Here is a 21678-nt window from a genome sequence, read left to right on the forward strand (position 1 = left end):
GGTGACCACAGAAATTGGTGTGTAAAGTAAATGTAAAGAAACACATGACCAGAACGTGATTTGGATCTTCAGCTCAGGGGGAGAGGTTTCCAGGGGAGCTGACAGGAGCGGGACAGGGTGCTTACCTTCGGATCTGCAGCCTTGGCCTACAAAATATGGATTTTGCGCTATACATGACTTGCATTATGTTTCATCATTGATAAACAGTTCAATATAAGCAAAAAACATGGATGATGTGTAACAACAGTTTTTCATTGTTGCAAACGCGAGGGACGCAAATGCTAACCTGGGTCGGCAGGTAGCATACTGGTTAGAGCATCGGACTAGTAACCGAAAGGTAGTAACCGAAAGATTGCAAGATTGAATCCCGAGCTGACAAGGTAAAAGTCTGTAGTTCTGCCCCTGAACAAGGCAGTTAACCCACTGTTCCTATGCCGTCATTGAAAATAAGAATTTGTTATTGACTGACTTGCCGAGTTAAATAAAAACATTTAAAAATACAACCACCCAGAAGTCTCGCCAGTTTACTTTCTGTTTCGCTACACGGATTCCAGCAGTAATCAGTCCGATAATTACGAAGCTACGCACATGCCACTGCAATTCAACCATGATTCGAATGCGATATCTGTGAATGTCGGGGAAAATGCCTTTAAAATGCGCTTTGTCGAATATCCAGTGCACTGCTCTACAACGCACCTTGGATTTAATCCCGGTTTTACTTGCTGTTTGTTGTTGAATGGAGATCTCAGTCCTTATCTCCGCAAAGCAGAATTCCTGTGCTCTCTTGGTCTCTATAAATTAACTTATTTATTTCATTGACTTGCCAAAATGTTATTCTGTAGAAGTGGAAAAGACAATGTAATTCATATTATTTTATTTTCTGATCGTTAGTTCGTGAGGAGCATAAGAAATCCACAGTCTGTTTGAGATGTACCTGGAGAGATGTACCTTTTTAAATCAATGAACCACTAAATGAATATAATAACATATGGAGAACATTCCTAGAGTATCTTATATTGTCCCCCAGGTGACACCAGCTAATCCCTGACACAGTATTTATACTAGCACTTCCAAGGACACCTGGTGTACCACTGTTCCCTTCTTTCCACTAACTAACCCAGACTACCCACAATGTCAGGATGCTACAAGTAGATATGAGACCCATTGGTTTATTGTAAATTCTGCACAGATGATATGAGCTCTTGCGAAATACTTAACATTATGTCTTTATAATCACAATAATGGAAAGCTATAGTATAGCAGAAACGGATTGGATGTCGCTAAATACAGTCTCTTACAGATCCCCCCTTATATTTACATTTGTTATACCTTTTGTCCATATACTTTGTTATAACGTCTGAAAAGAAGTCAGACGATTTACAAGAAATGCATGAGGTCTGTGAACATGTACGTGTGTGTACGCAACCGCAAAGACTACACTGAATGTGCACAATGGCAAGGTCAGCTGCTTCTGGGAAATCAGCCAACAGTAGGGAGTTTGACAGACCTATCATACAGTTCACACACACACATTCTAACGGTTTCCTGTCAACACCCAGAAAAAAAACGGGGGTTAGGGTTAAAAAAAACCTCCTAAAACTCTGTGAAGTTTGTTTAGGGCTGCTTGTAATCTTCACTCTCTCTCCATCTGACTGAAAAAGCAACACAGGAATTATTGGTAGAAACAAAATGATTATTAAGAGAGAACATCCAAAACTGGGACTTCCAAGGGCAGCTGGTAAACGTGAAAGTTAAACAAAGTTGTACGTTTCACTACCTAGTGCAGTGTATCTAGCGTTCTACAATGGCAGCATCTGTCTCTGAGTTGTTGCTGGACGTTCTGGAGAAACTGGACAAAAGAGAGCTGGATAGATTTCACTGGGAGCTGAGCAATAGCAATCTGAAAGGTTTTCCTAACATTTCAAAGGCTCACCTGGAGAATGTCACAAGGCATGCCACTGTGGATAGGATGGTGGAGACCTACTGCGAGGAGGGAGCTGTGAACGTCACAAACATGATCCTAAGCAACATGGACTTTAACAACCTTGCTATGTCTTTAAAGAGAGATCTTCCAGAAGAGGAACCAGCACAGAACAAAAGAATGGAAGAGGGGGAATCGGTGAGTGTACTGAAGAACAACCTGAGATCTGACTTAACACATCTGGAGGAAAAGCTGGAGAAATGTGAAAACGCCCAAGAGAGCTACGATAGCATGACTCAGCACACCAAGGATCAGCAGGTGGACACAACGAGGAGGATCAGGGAAGAGTTTGAGAAGCTCCACCAGTTCCTGAGAGAGGAAGAGGAGGCCAGACTGGCTGCTCTGAGGGAGGAGGAGAAGGAAAAGGGAATGATAATCGAGAGAGGCATGGAGAGCATTGATGAGCAGATCTCCTCTCTCACAGATGCCATTGACGCTGTGAAAGAGGACTTGAAGAAAGGCAGTGAAAAATTCCTTGTGAGTTACAAACGCACCCAGAGCAGAGCCAGAGCCCAACTTGAACTTCCGGATCCACAGCTCGTCTCCGGAGCGCTGATCGACATCGCCAAACACCTGGGAAACCTGCAGTTCCAAGTCTGGGAGCAGATGCAGGCGATAGTCAAACACTCGCCCATCATTTTGGACCCCAACACGGCTCCCTCTACTATGACTTTGTCTGATGACCTCACCAGCGTGCGACACACAGCCATAGAGAAGCAGCAGACTCCGGACAACCCAGAGCGGTTCACACGGTGGGCAAAGGTCATTGGCTCCGCAGGCTTTGTGAAGGGTTCAGAGCATAGCTGGGAGGTGGAGGTGGGCGACCAACCTGAGTGGAATTTAGGCGTGGCTGCAGAGTCCGTCAATCGGAAGGGAGAAAATCTTCTTGCGTCACCAGAATACGGAATCTGGGCTATACTGAAAAGGGGGCGCAAGTATACAAATGGAATTGGTAAAACCCTCACTGTGAAGAGGATACCCCAGAGGATCAGAGTTCAGCTGAACTACGACAGGGGGGAAGTGGCTTTCTATGACCCCAAAGACAATACACACATCTACACTCATAAACATAGGTTTACTGAGACGGTCTACCCATACATCTCTGTTTGGAAGATAAAAGACGCCAGCAACCGTGATATACAGATCTGCCCATCAGAGGTGTCTGTGACAGTAAAATCACATCAGTGAGGTATGTGCGCGTGTTGGTGGGTGTATCGATCCAATCCTCTCTGATATTCACAGGTGTATCTGCTCCAATAGTGTAAAACTCAGAAAGGCATGTGTATCTATGTATTAAATTGTAGATTTCAAAAGGCTTATACGACTTTTCTCTAAACCATCCCAAACTATTATTGTTCTGTATAAGATGTCTGCCCTGTTACATTTCAAATATTGTTGTAGTTTAATAATTGTTCACGTTTCATGTCCGAATCATCCTAAAGTGTCTGAAATTCCTAATGTAGATCAATTAAGTTATGCTTTAAGATGCTAATATACGGGATATTGTCTTGTATTGGTGTTGGGTCACAAATGCTAAAAAGTTAGCATTTGGAGACAGTGGCCAGGGAAACTAAACCAAAGCAGGATTGCTGTCTTACATTGTCTGTAGACTGCTTAAAAGATAAGGAAATCTATAATTAGTTTCAACTATCCCTTTAAAGGGGAAATCCACAGCTGAAACAATAACAAAGCAGTTTCCCCTGGGCCTGGAGAAATGTAACCACTCAAATTCATAGACAGAGCTATGGATGCAAGGACGGCTCATCCATGATAACAAAACATTGGAGGACTTCTATATTAGTGATATATATATACATGTTGATTCTTGAAGAATATAACGTATAAATGCCATGAGCTTGGATAAACTGTTGTACCCAATCAGAACCCATATACAAGCTTATATTTTGGGTTCTGATGGGGTATGACAGTTTAACTATAAGCTCATGGCATTTCTATGTTATATTCTTCAAGAATCAACAGGTAAATATCACTTACAATATAATTCCAAATTGGATGTAGCAACTGCAGATTGCCCCTTTTTAAGTTTTCATTAGGTATATGTTGATAGTTCAACATTTTGTTTTATTCAACCACAAGATCTGTGTGCCATGTCTACTTGTACTTTTTACTAAATCAAATCAAGTTTATTTTATATAGCCCTTCGTACATCAGCTAATATCTCGAAGTGCTGTATAGAAACCCAGCCTAAAACCCCAAACAGCAAGCAATGCAGGTGTAGAAGCACGGTGGCTAGGAAAAACTCCCTAGAAAGGCCAAAACCTAGGAAGAAACCTAGAGAGGAACCAGGCTATGAGGGGTGGCCAGTCCTCTTCTGGCTGTGCCGGGTGGAGATTATAACAGAACATGGCCAAGATGTTCAAAATGTTCATAAGTGACAAGCATGGTCAAATAAACATTTTTGACTTCCAGCACCTGTTGAAAGTTAGTCTGTTATAATTTTTTCCCAAATGTTCCAATCTGCTGTGCTGAACTTTCTGTATGAGATGTAAGGGGTTTACATACATGTTTATATATTTGCCTTCTTTAAAGTAGAACTTGTTTCTGTAGTCATACAGAATGACATGGCTGCGAAAAGAAAGTGTCATTTTGACAAGACTACGGTCGAAACGTGTCACATTTTTGAATAAACTAGCACTATGGATTCATAAATAGGGTTGTTGTGGTCAATTAATGTGTGTTGTTACTCTTCCCTTATTTTTAAGGCTGGGATTCCATAATGGAGCAGCACACTAGACAGCTGGCAATGCACCATTTAAAGGCAATTTCTTTCGCATAGATCACATTAATTTTCTTTCGCTTAGTGCGCTGCTCTTCAACGTGCCTCGGATTGAATCCCAGTCTTGGTATTTCAGTATTTACCCAAAAGACCACTGCATTCCCATAGAAATGTATAATGCATACCTGTATCTGCAGTATTGTTATGCATTGGTATCTCATTATGTTTTTACACGAAAGCTCACATACTGTTGCTTTACCGTTAACACATACAGTACAGTCATAAGATACAGTACGTAGGAAAATGTTGCTAAAGATTGTTCCCCACCAAAAAGTAATGTTATCCCACAACCACAGTCTACATATTTACTGACTGGATATGACATGTGATGCACATAATTGTTGTTTACATGTACCACAAAATGTAAGGAAAAACGCTTGTAACAATTTATTCATCTATGGTAACACTTTATAATAACTTTCAGGAATAAGCATTTTTTTTTTAAATTTTTTTTTTACTTTTCACATTTCTACATTTCTAAGAATTTAAATAAACGTTCAACATGTACTGTATATTGGCTTATTCAGTAAAGGTATTATTGTCACATTCTGACCTTAGTTCTTTTGTATTTTCTTTGTTTTAGTATGGTCAGGGCGTGAGTTGGGTGGGTTATCTATGTTTTGTGTTTCTATGTTGGGTTTTTCGTTTGGCCTGATATGGTTCTCAATCAGAGGAAGGTGTTAGTCATTGTCTCTGATTGGGAACCATATTTAGGTATCCTGTTTTCTGTTGTGTTTTGTGGGTGGTTGTCTTCCGTGTCTGTGTGTTCCACACGGAACTGTTTCGGTTTTCAGTAGTTCACTTTATTGTTTTGTATCTCAGTGTTCAGTTTGTTCTATTAAAGATTCATCATGAACACTTACCACGCTGCCCATTGGTCCGACCTTTCTTACTCCTCGTCAGATGAGGAGGACGAATTCCGTTACAATTAAAAAGTGTATGTTAATTTTAACAGCTGTCCATTAAAATCCCTGAGTTGTCATTAATTAACGATTAATAGATTGCGTGCTCTCTGATTGTAGGACTTTAATCCAAAAATAAGATTCAATATAATATCTGTGGGCAGCATTAACAGTTGAATCCTCAGTGAGCACATACAAGCAGTCTGCAGACAAGGCTAAAGAATTACAGAATGTAAATACTTCACTGCAATTTCTGTATTGCTTTATCATTTAAGTATCTGGGAGAAAAATGCATGGACTTGCTGACACTATTTCTGCAAGCTTACTTTGTTAAATGTGGAGTACAACTGAGGCATTGGCCTGCACTGAGCTTTGTAACATTAGCTATTTTTGAAATGATCTCAAACCAGTTCTTTAAGGCCCCTCTACAAGTCCTCCAAACCGCTCGTGTCCACTTTGACCTTAACAAAAAGCGTATCGTCTCTCACGTAGATGGCGTTCTTGGGCGTCTCCAGCTGGGCATGCGAGGCAAAGCACTGGAAACCAGAGGCCACGTTGGTGGGGGCGCTGGCGGTTGCAGCGACCGAGCCGGGCCGGTGGAAGCTAGTGTTTTCCGGGTCGGGTTTGAAACTCATAGTTAGGTGGTTGTTGGTGCCGCTCTGATCCAGCACTGACAATGACACCGGCTGTCTGAAGGGCCAGGGCAGGAGGGGGTCGAAGTCGCCCCTCATGAGGACCACGTAAAGAGACAGGTGGGTGTCCCGGCCTGCCCCGTCGCCGTTCAGGTAGGCCCTGGCGGCCATTTTGTAGCCGCTGCGGCCCGTGTGGAAGGGCGCGCTGCTAAGGCACGGCCCCTGGCCTCGTGCACCGGCCTCCTTCCTCTTGCGGTAGTCGCGGAGCTTCCAGATGAGCTTGCCGTCGTATGAGGTGGACTCGAGCTCTCTGAAGTGCTCCTCGTTGCACTCCAGCTGCGCCGTGTGGATGCTGAGGAGGCGCGAGTGGCGCATGTAGGTCTCCTTCAACTCCCCTGGGGGGAAAGATGGGCGATGGAAATTCTTTATACTTTAATTAATCTACTGGTGATTGTAAATGTCAGAACAATGTTAATTATTTGCTCATAATCGCTTACAAGCCTTAGCGACTTAAGATCATTGGCCTAACACAGTCTTGAGTCTTTCCATAATCTGTTACAAGCCTTGGGAGACTAGCTTATTGCTCTAAAAGTCTAGCATCTTTCCAGTAACCCGGGATTGGTAACTAACTACTACTAGTTACTTGAATTCTGTGGACTATGCTGCCAAAGACAGAGGGAGTTTTACCATAATTCAAATAACCCAGTGGCAGTTACATTTCCCAAGACCCACTTTTCACACGTCATGGGCGTACTGTCGGTGGAAACCATTATAATGATCTCCAATCCACCTTTAGTTCACTCAGCCCATTTAGGACCCCCTCCACTCACCCAGGTGGTCTTTGAGCCCCTCCGTGACGGACACCTGCTGTCTGAGGGCATCCAGGGACGCTCTGATTTGGCCCAGTTCCTCCCGGGCCACACCAGGGCCAAACACACTGGACAGCTCCTCAAGCTGGAGCTGGACGCTGGAGATGTGGCCCCTCTGGTCCTCCAGAGACCTCTGTACAGGGACGTCCAGAAAACCGCAACACTTTATTTGCAGTACTGCTATTTACCTGGGTAGCGTTCAGAATCATTAGGCACCAAAACCGAATGTTTAATGTTTTAAAACGTTTTCTGTTGCATGCCTTAATAAACACAATCAAGGTAGTCTCTCCTCTTATGAGAATCTTAACGTTTTGATTCCTATGACCAATGGATTCTATTAAGTGCAGTGTTGTGTGAATTAATTATTTCTGCTGTGGTTTCATATGCATTAACAGCAGTGTTTCTTACTTGCAGTGTCCCATAAATATTTTTGAAGTCTTTTTAGATTTTATTGAACAGAGAGAAGATGAGGAAAGATGGAGAGAGGTTGTGTCAAAGGGCAGTAGGCCAGATTCATACCTACACTGTAGACATGCTGGATTCTGCAGCATTACCGCTAGACCAGCCAGACCTCTGGGTGTTGTATTGGTTACATGCTATAGTACTGCTTCTTACCTGTACTGCAGACAGAGTGCTGTCACATCGGCTGACCTGCTGGGCCAGCGGGCGGACCACCTCCTCCAGACCGCTGACCTGGTGGCTCCTCTCCTGGAGCTCCTTGTGCCTCAGCAGCACCTCTTGCTGGAGGATTTCCATCTGGCAGATCAGAGGAATGATCAAAGTTCAACCGTTGCCACCGCACTGGCTCTAGGTACAACTTGCCCTTTGGCACACTGATCTAGGCACTATAAGGGCTGAATCCTAACTTGAGATGTGTGCAGGAAACTCATGTTTGGCGCAAGTCTCCAAAGGGAAGGACATAAGTGTGTGTTCCGTTTGCAAACCTCAAGTTAGGATTTGGCCCTTTTGAATGTTTTGTGACCAGGCATTGTCCTTATGATGACTGTTATTAACTTGCTCGTTCAAAACAGCACCAACTAAACATTTGCGACGCTTTCTTCATTCTGAATGCACCCTGGTCCATAAACAGAAAAGTTCTGGGTCCTACCTGTGTCTCCAGCTTGGTGTTGCTCCCCAGAACCAGGAGGATGTGGTGATTGAGAGCGGTTTCCTCGTGAACTTGAACTTGGGCTCTCCTCTCCTGTCCACACAGAGAGAAATAACAATTAGTTGTATGGCAATAGAACTGCATATCATGTCTAGACATGTTTAAGAATGACATGCCAAACAATGACATACAAATTATAACACTCATTATACATACTGTTTTGACATTACCTGATGGGTAAGGCTGTTGTTGAACCAAGACAAATGAATATCTGTGTCTTTTGGTTGTAATGTATAGGACTAGTTCATATAAACACCCATTACTATTACTCAACAAAAATATAAACGCAACATGTAAAGTGTTGGTCTCATGTTTCATGAGCTGAAATAAAAGATCCCAGAAATGTTCCATCTGCACAAAAAGCTTATTTCTCTCAAATGTTGTGTAAAAATGTCTTTACATCCCTGTTAGTGAGCATTTCTCCTTTGCCAAAATAATCTATCCATCTCCATTCAGGTGTGGCATATCAAGAAGTTGATTAAACAGCATGATCATTACACAGGTGCACCTTGTGCTGGGGACAATAAAAATGCCACTCTAAAATGTGCAGTTTTGTCACAACACAATGCCACAGATGTCTCAAATTTTGAGGGAGCGTGCAATTGGCATGCTGACTGCAGGAATGTCCAAAATAACTATTGCCAGATAATTTAATGTTAATTTCTCTACCATAAGCCACCTCCAACGTTGTTTTAGAGAATTTGGCAGTACGTCCAATCGGCCTCACAACCTCAGACCATGTGTAACCACGCCAGCACAGGACCTCCACATCCAGCTTCTTTACATGTGGGATTGTCTGAGACCAGCCACCCGGACAGCTGATGGAACTGAGGAATATTTCTGTCTGTAATAAAGCCCTTTTGTGGGGATAAACTCATTCTGATTGGCTGGGCCTGGCTCCCAAGTGGGTGGGCCTATGACCTCCCATGCCCACCCATGTCTGCTCCCCTGCCCAGTCATGTGAAATCCTTAGATTAGGGCCTAATTCATTTATTTCAATTGATTGATTTCCTTATATGAACTGTAAAATCATTCAAATCATTCAAATTGTTGATGTTGCGTTTATATTTTTGTTCATTCAGACGCTTTCAAACAGACATTCTTGAGACCGTATAGACAGTTCTTATTGTAGTAAATTGTTACAAGGCCATTGTTTTATCACCACATGGCATCTGTGTCAGCCACTACCCATCCAAGAGGGTCGCATAAGGACTTTGAGATTGTCTGACTAACACTAGATTTCCTTGGGCGTAGAATTGGATTCCAAAGCACAGAGAAAGGGAGAATATATCCACCAACCCGGACAGAGCAGCCATATTTCTTATAAACACAGTCCGTCTGCACCTCAGGACACTGGTCAGCATGGTCTTCAAGCTGTGTGATAGAGAGAGAGTACATTACAAGCAAAGAGGTGTTAGTCAGAGAGGGAAAGTGAGGGGAGAGTATAAAAAGGTGAAAAGGAGAGAGGGGAGAAGAGAAGTCAGACAGAGAAGGATACATGAGAGAGAAGGGAGATTGGGTGAGAGGTAGAAACAGCAACCAAATTAGTTCTACACACTCATACAGTTTTACAAACTTCTGTGCAGTGTATTATACACTGAGTGTACAAAACATTCTAATGTTGATTTGCGGGGTGCAACTTTTGCACTCAATTCGTCGGGGCTCCACATGGTGTTGAACGTGTTCCACAGGGATGCTGGCCTATGCTGACTCCAATGCTTCCCACAGTTGTGTCAGGTTGGCTGGATGTCCTTTGGGTGGTGGACCATTCTTGATACACACAAACTGTTGAGCGTGAAAAACCCAGCAGCAGTGCAGTTCTTGACACACTCAAACCGGTGTGCATGGCACCTACTACCATACCTCGTTCAAAGGCACTTAAATATTTTGTCTTGCCCATTCACCATCTGAATGGCACACTTACACAATCCATGTCTTAAAAATCCTTCTTTAACCTGTCTCCTCTCTTTCATCTACACTGATTGAAGTGGATTTAACAAGTGACATCAATAAAGGATCATAGCTTTCACCTGGATTCACCTGGTCAGTCTTTCGTGGAAAGAGCAGGTGTTTTTAATGTTTTGTACAATCAGTGTATGTAGTTGTTGCAAAATGTCAAGGAATATAGAACATCTTTCTTCAAACTATTAATGAGTATCTTCAAACAATACATTTAGCAAATAAAACAAATATTTTGGTAATATCTGAATATTTACCATGCATCTTTTAATCATCTGGGAGCATTTGTTGGGGCACTTGATTTCAACCTCTGGGCATGCATACCTCTCATGTTCCTGGTGATGTCCGAACAGAAATAATAAGTGATTATTAAGGAGGATTGTCCTTCTGTAAGACTTACAGTATCATATCATAATAGACTGAAAAGAGCTTCATTCAAGTGTTGTCAAAGGCACTTATTGTAGTTGTGTGAACTGTTAAGAGACTGCAGTAAGGGCGAGGAATTCAAACATCTATTCAAGTCAATTGCGCCACCTGTTGGGAGAATTACTGTATGTAATACCCAGACTATGTAAAAAATGATCTTTAGCTAAATGTAGTACAAGGGTTAGAGGGGGAACACAGATGAAGGACAATCCACTTCCTTAATATGACTTGTGATATGGGGGGGTAGCATAGAGTTAGCACAGAGTTAGGAAACACATTTCCAGGATACACTTCCACACTCCATTCCCAGGTGGCAGCAACCGGGTCTAGATGGTGAGCTAAGCCTTGATAAGCACATCAGGTGCAGCCAATTAAAGTGATTGTCACTCAGAGAGAAAGAGAGTCTGAGGGAGAAGGGACGCCAGAAGCCCCTCGGCAACCATTTTGTTTGTTTGTGGCTTGGTTTTTGTACAGATTTATTTTGTCACCATCTGAACAAATAATAATTGCTTGGACTGGCTGACCAATAGGTCAATCCGGAGCTGGCCTAAGTTAATGTAGCAGTGTCCTGGGTACATGCATTCAACACCTAGGTGAATATAGTGATTTCTCACATACTGTATATGCACATCTGAAATCAGGTTACACACCACCTAACTAGGCCTAAAACCCCCAGACATAGGGGGTGCAGCAAAATCAGTAGGCTAGTTGTGTTTTTCGTAACAGAGTAAAAATACTATGTTGAGCCTGAGGACAGTTCAACCATTTTAGAAGATCCCAAATAAACCGCCGGGCACAATGGCAAATCGAAAGTCCTCATATCATAAAACTTAAACCCTGACCTTTGCAAGAGTAAACAAATTTAAGATCAAATTTAAACAGACTATGTTATAAAACAGTCAATTTCTCTGGCATTCACCTCGAGTTGGCAGCATGTGTAAGGATGCTTGCAGTAGTGACAGCGCTCCATACGATAGGAGCAGCTGATTCTGAGGTGCTCCTGCAAATCCTTGCGTTGCAAGATCTCACTGCAGCCTACATTGGAACACTGCAACGACTCAAACGGACATGCCTGTAGATGCTCCTGAGAAAGAGAGGGAAGGGGAGAGAGCCTGTCATGTATCAAATGTTTGATCACGTTGCTGTCTGAGCATTTGTTAATGAATTACTTTGCAGTCCTGTTTTAGCTGTCGTTTCTCTTGTATTTACTACAGCAATGGGTAACATTGGATACTTGTGGTGTCTTGTGGGATTTACCTGCAACCGACATAATGTCATTCTGTGGGAGCAGTTGGGGGAGTTTGTGCAGTAGACTTCTAAATTTGATATCTCCCTTTTGCAGCAATTGTCTTGGAAAACCTGCAGGAAACGGCAACTATTGTGTATCATTGTTTTACATTTCAAGAAGCTCATGATTCATGTTTGATTTCTGTCGGAATTTTAATACAGTCGTTTTTGTCTTACACATGAAGTAGGTTTGGTGTCTTAAAGTTTCATGACAAGTAAAACCCCCCAAATATTTTTGTGTACCAATGAAAATACATTGTAGACATCAGTTGTGTTAGCAGTAAAAATGTACTCTGCAAAAGTAATTCTGAATAAAGTACGCCTAAAGTATTTCTTCGTATATTTCGCTTTTTACTTCCCAAATGAACCGATGGTTTCTTAATCTCACCTCATCAGATTTGATCAAACCTCTGTCCAAAGGACAGGCCGAGGTGGTGGCTGGGGAGTTTTCCCTGCACAAAAGAGAGCATCACATTTCAATATGACTGCTGACATATGCTACCTACAGTATCAACTAACAGCCCTTTAGCTCAATGGGCTAAAAGAGTACATTCAGAAGTGTACAACTTCATTAACTCACAAAGCCTCTTGAACAATAAGAATGGGTAAGAGATTATTGTAATATGTAAAGTTGTATTTAAATGAATACGTCCACATGCCTCTTGGCAGGTGTAACTCGTAATAGGAATGTGGATCTGTTTGTTTTTAACTTTGCTTTTGTAGTTTTTCCAAATTGCTGTATGTTTTACATTTCCTGGTTCTAATAGTTCACCTAATTTCTCTAATAGTTCGCCTAATTTCAGTTTGACAAAATAAGCAATGTATAGCGTAGAGAATCAATGTACCATGTAAAACGCGATGAATTATCTTTTTAATAACCAACAATATTGTATATTCAGCTGTTTGCTGGTCTACAAAACTGAAAGTAAAAGTTGCAGAAACTAAACTTATTACAGATCTACCGCTAATTAGACTTTCTTTCAATGAGGATGACAGATCTATATCTCACATTTCTATGTGAATTTGGTCAGATTGCGCAAAAAGTTACATATTGTAGCTTTAAGGACTCTTGGAAGACTAGCCCATGGTGGGCTAAAATAGATCCTAATCAAATCAACCATGGGGGCGAAGAGCAAAGTGTACAAAAGCTGGCTGCTTGCCTGGGCAAGGACATGTGCGACTGCCTGGACATGGACTGCATGGGCTTCTTCTATACCCCTGCCCCGAGTGCAGATCAAACGGCCACTGCAAACTTCAGCATTTAAACTATATAGATATTTAAAGGCTGAATCAACTACAAACCAACTCCATATTTGGTTTGATGTTGATGGTGATGTGGCAATAAAAATAAAAAACGCTCAGTTTCCATTTCCAATCTCGTGGTGGCTAAAGTTAGCTGAAGTTTGCAGTAGCTGTTTCAAGAAGAACCAAACCATGGATTCATTTATCCTGGCCCATGGACTAATTTCAGGGCGAGGAACCACCTACCTTACATTTAAGTCATTTAGCAGACACTGTTATCCAGAGCGACTGCATACATTTTCATACTGGTTCCCCATGGGAATTGAATCCACAGCCCTCGCATTGGAAGTGCTATGCTCTACCAACTGAGCCACACGAGACCACTTCAAATTTAAAATCCTGAAATTCTACTTTAAATTGTGCTGGTCTGACATCAGACCAGTTAGATTTGCACAATTGAGGGCTGGTCATTTGTCATGGGGCTGATTCCAGTTCGATTTCAGTCAGCTCTGGGAAATTAACTTAAAAAACAGTAATACAATCTTCAGAGGAGAAAGGACCATTTTCAAATAACAAATAGAATTTTGATTCAACTCCTAGATTGACTGGAATTGAAGTGGAATTGACCCAAAGTCATACCCCCCCCCAAATATATCACTGTGTATATGAACACATAACATGCAGTAAATGGCTGTTTTGTTATCACTACTGTTCTTACAGGAGCCCTTGGATGCAGCGGTAGCAGAAGATGTGTCCGCAGCCGGTTTGGTGTGGGTTGAGAACTACTCCTTTACAGGTGGGACAAACATAGTGCTCTTCCAGGTTCTTCACAAACTTCAAACTGTGCTGCACCGCAGTCAAGTCCGATTCCCATTGTCCCCCCACTCCCGAATTCTGCCTGGAGATTCCTCCGGATCCACTCGGGTCACTCTCTGTTGTTGCCATGGCAACCTGTAGACTGACAGGTGTGTGGTAGATGTTGGACAGTTTGTAGACCTGTGCAAATGTACATCTACAAAGAGTCTGTTAACATTAAAAGGTCCTATTCCAGGAGTCCTGCAATTGACTGCATACCTGCATGACTGACATTCAGAAAATCCCATTCAAAGCACTCCATAATGAGATGTAGGCCAAACATTTGTGCATGAAAGTGTTTAGTAAATAGGGGGAGGGGTTTATAAGTAAAATCCCCACATTTTAAAACAACCCTATCTTTTTATGGAGTTTATTCACATGGACTTTATTCACATGGCCGTGGCTACATTTGAGTACACAGAGGTCTGGACCGCTGTCATTCTTTTGAATACAAATAAATACATTGTCACTGACTGACAGTCACTCAATTAGAACATGACAGTTAAACATAGATTGGTAAATTAGTTGTTAGTCTAGCCAGCTAAACTTTCATGGCTGAATTACCGACCCGGAACGCAAAGCATGTGCCCTGGGGTCCTGACCTACAAGGGGCGCTCATTAATTCTGGTACTCACTCTAACGCATCATATAAGCATGGCATAAGTCATGCCAAAATGTGTAGACTTGCAGGAAATTGGCTGTAAAACTGCAGCAAATCTGTAAAGCAAACTTATTTGTTGACCTTTTGTTAATAAAATACCTTTTCTGCCAACAGATCCCTCTGTACATATAAATGTATAGTTTTGAATTTCCGATGCTGAGTTGATGTGAGTTAAGGTGTAGTGGCTATGTTTGTAGATCGACTGATGTGAATGAAGCTACAGCAAACAATGTGATAATGGCGGCTGGGGTGTTTTGTATTCTTTTTGAGGTTCTCCAAATAGCATTTTTGTTTTTTTAAATAGTATAGAAATGCAGTAAATGAGCTTCACCTGTCTTAACATTTATTGAAATGGGAAGGGGGAGAGTGGCTTCTAGACCTCACTAAAACTCAGACCCTGGCTACAGCCATGCTTGTCGGGATGTTCAGAAAGCCATTAATTTCCATCTAGCCAACTCTGGTGCAGGTATCTAACATGTTTAATATTAAATCAAGCAAATATTCCTATGATTCTCAATAAGCACCCAAGAAGGACCGTGGGTGGTCGGTGCATTGTCTCATCGAAATCTCCCTTTCAGAAATTCCCCTAGCATAGTGCCTTAGTGCTGGTGAAACCAGCGATTCTGCCCCCTCGCAGCCCATGCTAAGGGTGCGTGACAAATCCTTAATGAGACAATGGACAATTAAGATAAACATGGATTATGTTGTATTACATTAACAGTACGAGTAGGCTATTAATTGACGTTATATTGAGAAAGACAAAAAGACGCGACGGAATTATGCACGCTTTGCATCACTACAATTTCGGGGAATCCCCACTGCTGAAGAACAGCGGAATTCATTATTCATTATGATTCCAATAGATGAAAACATCATGATTATTTCAAAAAAAATGTGAAGACAAAATCAAAGGGAGTTCTGTATTTATATTGTTAAGTCAAAAAGGCACACTGAAATTAGTTGTTTGCTTTCGTTTTCAGAGCCTAAATAAACAACTGTTGCATTGAATATCTGAGCAGGCATACAGTGCGTTCTTACCGTGTCTTTAAAACGGAATGTGCGACGATATTCTTAATTTACTTTTGTAATTTACATCCACATTCATATGGCAAAAACGTCTGCACAGTACGGAGCATGTAGCCCAGGCTATACGTCACAATTCGGCGTACCGCCAAATTTATATGAGCGGAAAATGAGTCAGGAAGTGAATGTAATGGCACTAATGTTGTGTTCATAGTTCACACCCTTGAAAAATGATCGTATCCTAAAACGCGGTAAAATAAAATGTATGGTTTGCACCTTGCATAGCCTCCCTGAAGCGTTTCGGGGACAGGATGCTGAAGAAATTGTCCCATTTTAATGCATCCATAGGTTTAAAATGGTATTTGCTGAAAATTGAGAGTTAAAACAATTTTAGAAGTTTCTTAAATTATCACAATGTATTTGAAAATAACTGTTGGGGAGCCCAACAAAGAGGGTCTTTAACACACACACAGGGCCTTTCAACCAGACTGCGCCTGTACAGATTAATTTTGTATCGCTCAGAAAGATGGCAGGAATATGAGCATTTGTGATTTCAGACTTTTTTGTTATGATACTTTTTGAAACTACAATTCACGGAGCTAGTTGGTCTATCAAACCCAAACGTCAGAGTGGTGCTTATAATACTGCTATATTAAAGGTTTTAGCATATGGCAATGTGATGTGGTCGAAAATACCATGCATACATTTAGAAATGTTGAGCACATTGATACTGCTTTTTAATACAACAAATCTATAATAGAATCATGTAGGCCCTAGGCCTAATAAATCAAGATCACCAAGAAGCACAGCTGATGTTTTTACATGCATGGCGAAATCGAACCATTGGCAAAACTGGTTGAATCAACGTTGTTTCCACGTAATTTAAACCAATTTAAATCTATGCCATGATGAATCAACGTGAAACTGATTGGATTTGCAAAAAGTCAACGTAAGGGCATTTTTTTTCACCCAACCTTTAACCTAAATCCAATGGCATAGTAACATTTGATTTAAAGTTGCATTCACATTTTGACTAATAAACCAAATGTAAATCAAAACTAGACGAACTGACGTTTGTGCCTAGTGTGGCGGTATTATTTACACATACCGATGCTATTTAGCTCTTTACTACTTCATTGCATTTGTTTAGAATTATTTCACAGCAGTTACATTGAGGCTTGATGATTATGGGAAAACCATTCAATTATGGTCAATTAGGCATATCAACAAGCAGAAACAATGCTGAATGCTGATAAAATTATTTAGGCTGAAGTAGACAAATCAATTAAATGGAAACTATGCAACAATTCAATTTTTTTTTTTTTTGTGTGCTACATTTATAGTTGTATATTTGGGATTGCACTAGTATGCTACATTTTTGGGGCAATATTCATTTCAATTTAAGCAGTCTGGAAAACATAATAATTGAAATCGACAATATAGTAGGACAAAGACGAACCAAACAAATGTGCGAGAAGGGACATGGAAATTAAAAATGTTTGAAAGACACTTGAATGAAATGCAAGTGCAACGAGAGCCTGAAATAATGGCAAGCCAATAGCCTAGTAAACGTAACATGCGAATGTCATTGTATTTTTAAGGGAAAATGCAAGTCCTCAATGTTCATGACTATACTTATTTCTGGCCACATTATTTCCACAGGAAACGATTGAGTCAGTGTATATTAGTGGTTTAAAGGTAATTTAGGTTTGCATTTCAACATGGTTTAAGCTTGTCACCATGTACAGTAGTGAATTGGCCTATTTCTTCCTCCATTTCTTAGCAGTGATTAGGCAAAATTTGAGAAACGTTCCCAAAGTTCCGGAAATCATCCAACCAGGATTTCTGGAGAACGTACAGTTGAAGTCGGACGTTTACATACACTTAGGTTGGAGTCATTAAAACTGTTTTTCAACCACTCCACAAATTTCTTGTTAACAAACTATACTTTTGGCAAGTCGGTAAGGACATCTGCTTTGTACATGACACAAGTAATTTTTCCAACAACTGTTCACAGATTATTTCACTGTATCACAATTTCAGTGGGTCAGAAGTTTACATACACTAAATTGACTGTGCCTTTAAACAGCTTGGAAAATTCCAGAAAATTATGTCATGGCTTTAGAAGCTTCTGATAGGCTAATTGAAATCATTTGAATCAATTGGAAATGTACCTGTGGACGTATTTCAAGGCCTACCTTCAAACTCAGAGCCTTTTTGCTTGACATCATGGAAAAATCTAAAGAAATCAGCCAAGACCTCAGAAAAACAATTGTAGACATCCACACGTCTGGTTCATCCTTGGGAGAAATTTCCAAATGCCTGAAGGTACCACATTCATCTGTACAAACAATAGTACGCAAGTATAACCACCATGGGACCACACAGCCGTCATACCGCTCAGGATGGAGACACGTTCTGTCTCCTAGAGATGAACGTAGTTTGGTGCGAAAAGCGCAAATTAATCCCAGAACAACAGCAAAGGACCTTGTGAAGATGCTGGAGGAAACAGGTACAAAAGTATATCCACAGTAAAACGAGTCCTATATCGACACAACCTGCAAGGCTGCTCAGCAAGGAAGAAGCCACTGCTCCAAAACCGCCATAAAAAAGCCAGACTAAGGTTTGCAACTGCACATGGGAACAAAAATCTTACTTTTTGTAGAAATGTCCTCTGGTCTGATGAAACAAAAATAGAACTGTTTGGCCATAATGACCATCATCATGTTTGGAGGAAAAAGGGGGAGGCTTGCAAGCCGAAGAATACCATCCCAACCGTGAAGCACGGGGGTGGCAGCATCATGTTGTGGGGGTGCTTTGCTGTAGGAGGGATTGGTGCACTTCACAAAATAGATGACATCATGGGAGAGGAAAATTATGTGGATATATTGAAGCAACATCTCAAGACATCAGTCAGGAAGTTAAAGCTTGGTCGCAAATGGGTCTTCCGAATGGACAATGACCCCAAGCATACTTCCAAAGTTGTGGCAAAATGGATTAACTTCGTATGGCTGCAATCCCGTTACCGGGATGATATGACAACAGCCAGTGAAAGTGCAGGGCGCCAAATTCAAACAACAGAAATCTCATAATTAAAATTCCTCAGACATACATGTGTTTTATATCATTTTAAAGGTAATCTTGTTGTTAATCCCACCAAAGTGTCCGATTTCAAATATGCTTTTCAGCGAAAGCACTACAAACGATTATGTTAGGTCACCACCAAACCACAATAAGCACAGCCATTTTTCCAGCGAAAGATAGCTTTCACAAAAAGTAGAAATAAAGATCAAATTAATCACTAACCTTTGATTATCTTCATCAGATGACACTCATAGGACTTCATGTTACACAATACATGCATGTTTTGTTTGATAAAGTTCATATTTCTATAAAAAAAATCGGAGTTTACATTGGCGCGTTACATTCACTAGTTCCAAAAACATCAAGTGATTTTGCATAGCCACATCGTTTCAACAGAAATACTCATCATAAATGTAGATGATAATACAAGTTATACACATGGAATTATAGATATACCTCTCCTTAATGCAACCCTGTGTCAGATTTCAAAAAAACTTTACGGAAAAAACAAACCATGCAATAATCTGAAACGGCGCTCAGAACAATAGCCAAATTAGCCGCCATGTTGGAGTCAACAGAAATACGAAATTACAACATAAATATCCCCTTACCTTTGATTATCTTCATCAGAATGCAGTGCCAGGAATCCTAGTTCCACAATAAATCGTTGGTTTGTTCGATAATGTCCATTACTTATGTCCAATTAGCTAATTTTGATAGCATGTGAAGTACACGTGTCCAAACGCTCGCGCAGATGCAGGCAAACGTCGGACGAAAACTTCAAAAAGTTATATTACAAGTCGAATAAACTGGTCAAACTTAGTAGAGAATCAATCTTCAGGATGTTGTTATCATATATATCCAATAACGTTCCTACCGGAGCATTTTTTTCAGTCTATAAGTAATAGAACGCATGGCGATATCATGAGGAAAGTGCGTGACCAAGAACTGGCACTCTGCCAGACCACTGACTCAAACACCTCCCATCCGGTCCCACAACACAGCATAAGCTCCATTCCACGTTCTACTGACTGTTGACATCTAGTGGAAGGCGTAGGAAGTGCAAACATATCCATATATTACAGGGAATTGAATAGGCGATGACTTTAACATCGACCACTCTCAGAATTCTCACTTCCTGTTTGGATTTTTTCTCATGTTTTTGCCTGCCATATGAGTTCTGATATACTCACAGACATAATTCAAACAGTTTTAGAAACTTCAGAGTGATTCTATCCAATACTAATAATACTATGCATATATTAGTAACTGGGACTGAGGAGCAGGCCGTTTACTCTGGGCACCTTTCATCCAAGCTACTCAATACTATTCCTGCAGCCATAAGAAGTTAAGGACAACAAAGTCAAGGTATTGGAGTGGTCATCACAAAGCCCTGACCTCAGTCCTATAGAACATTTGTGGGCAGAACTGAAAAAGTGTGTGCGAGCAAGGAGGCCTATAAACCTGACTCAGTTACACCAGCTTTGTCAGGAGGAATGGGCCAAAATTCACCAAACTAATTTTGGGAAGCTTGTGGATGGCTACCCGACACGTTTGACCCAAGTTAAACAATTTAAAGGCAATGCTACCAAATACTAATTGACCTGCTGACCAACTGGAAATGTGGTGAAAGAAATAAAAGCTGAAATAAATCATTCTCTCTACTATTATTCTGACATTTCACATTCTTAAAATAAAGTGGTGATCCTAACTGACCTAAGACAGAGACTTTTTACTAGGATTAAATGTCAGGAATTGTGAAAATCTGAGTTTAAATGTATTTGTCTTAGGTGTATGTAAACTTCCGACTTCACTGTATAAATATTCTGAAATTTTACAGAATCTTTCAACACCTGAACATGAAGTGGCACTAATTAATTCCAAAACTTGGTAAAAAACGAATGATCGTAATTGGACAGACAAAACAAAATTTTACAATTATTTGAATGGATATGTTAGAAACTATGCCTCATCTTACACTGGGAATTACTGATGGGCGACTGTTAAAACAAAATCAAAAAGCGTAGTTTTAGGTATGATCTTGACAGTTTAAAATTAAGCACACAAATTATTACACACAACTGTACAGAAGTCAAACATCTTGTTCTTCAATATATCTTGAATGAAAATCATTGAAACATATCAAATTCCTGAAAATGTGGCTCACTGACTACAACAATCGATTCACTGACATTGACATCCTCGTAGCTTAATATTACATTAAACAAGTTAATTTTATTAACCGGGTTCATCATTTTTTTTCAATCAGTTTCTTCCAGTTTAGATCAATTCAATCACGTAAATACAGTTGGCCTAGAAGCGTAAGAGCACTTACACAATGGTTATTATTATACTGGACATAGGCAAAAATCAGTCTAGAGTCCATAGCACCGAGTAGAAAAATAAATAATGCTTATATAAAAGATAAGTCTATATACGCTCAAAGAACAAATATGCATTACAGCAAATCAAACAATTGAACTGAAATATGGCAATGCCACCTGTTCACTAGTAGTGGTGTATTGTCCATTATAGTGTCTTCAATATACCTTGCTTATATACCACTTGCAAATTTTGCCATTTGTAAAATATACATTAACCAGAAGCCAAGAACAATTTCAAACAGGACCAATGCTTCTAGTAAATCTTTAACATCACCAATACATAACATCTAAGCAAGTCCATCCAAAGATGAGTGAATAAAAAAAAACGATGTGATTTCAAATAAATAAAACTAAGACCTAACCTAATATACATAAACTTTAAAAACTTCACAACGGCTTTACGTTTCT

At 40.6% G+C, this 21678-nt stretch overlaps 2 protein-coding genes across 2 annotated transcripts; one reads left to right on the top strand and one right to left on the bottom strand.

Moving 5' to 3' along the window:
- The first annotated feature begins 956 nt into the window (after window positions 1-956).
- LOC129839284 (E3 ubiquitin-protein ligase TRIM35-like) lies at window positions 957-4651 on the top strand. Its single transcript, XM_055906596.1, has one exon. It carries the CDS (start codon window positions 1805-1807, stop codon window positions 3167-3169), a length of 1365 nt encoding a protein of 454 aa, XP_055762571.1. The 5' UTR covers window positions 957-1804; the 3' UTR covers window positions 3170-4651.
- Window positions 4652-5789: 1138 nt separating this feature from the next.
- LOC129839261 (TNF receptor-associated factor 5-like) lies at window positions 5790-21515 on the bottom strand. The gene is made up of 11 exons (XM_055906572.1): window positions 15818-21515; window positions 13982-14221; window positions 12410-12473; window positions 11992-12093; window positions 11654-11818; window positions 10566-10643; window positions 9649-9723; window positions 8290-8382; window positions 7797-7937; window positions 7143-7314; window positions 5790-6707 (listed from the first exon to the last, which is right to left on the bottom strand). The coding sequence occupies exons 2-11, from the start codon at window positions 14206-14208 to the stop codon at window positions 6106-6108; spliced, it is 1719 nt and encodes a 572-aa protein (XP_055762547.1). The 5' UTR covers window positions 14209-14221; window positions 15818-21515; the 3' UTR covers window positions 5790-6105.
- Window positions 21516-21678: the final 163 nt, after the last annotated feature.

The sequence above is a fragment of the Salvelinus fontinalis genome, chromosome 3 (assembly GCF_029448725.1).
Source record: "Salvelinus fontinalis isolate EN_2023a chromosome 3, ASM2944872v1, whole genome shotgun sequence".
In the NCBI taxonomy this organism is placed as follows: domain Eukaryota; kingdom Metazoa; phylum Chordata; class Actinopteri; order Salmoniformes; family Salmonidae; genus Salvelinus; species Salvelinus fontinalis.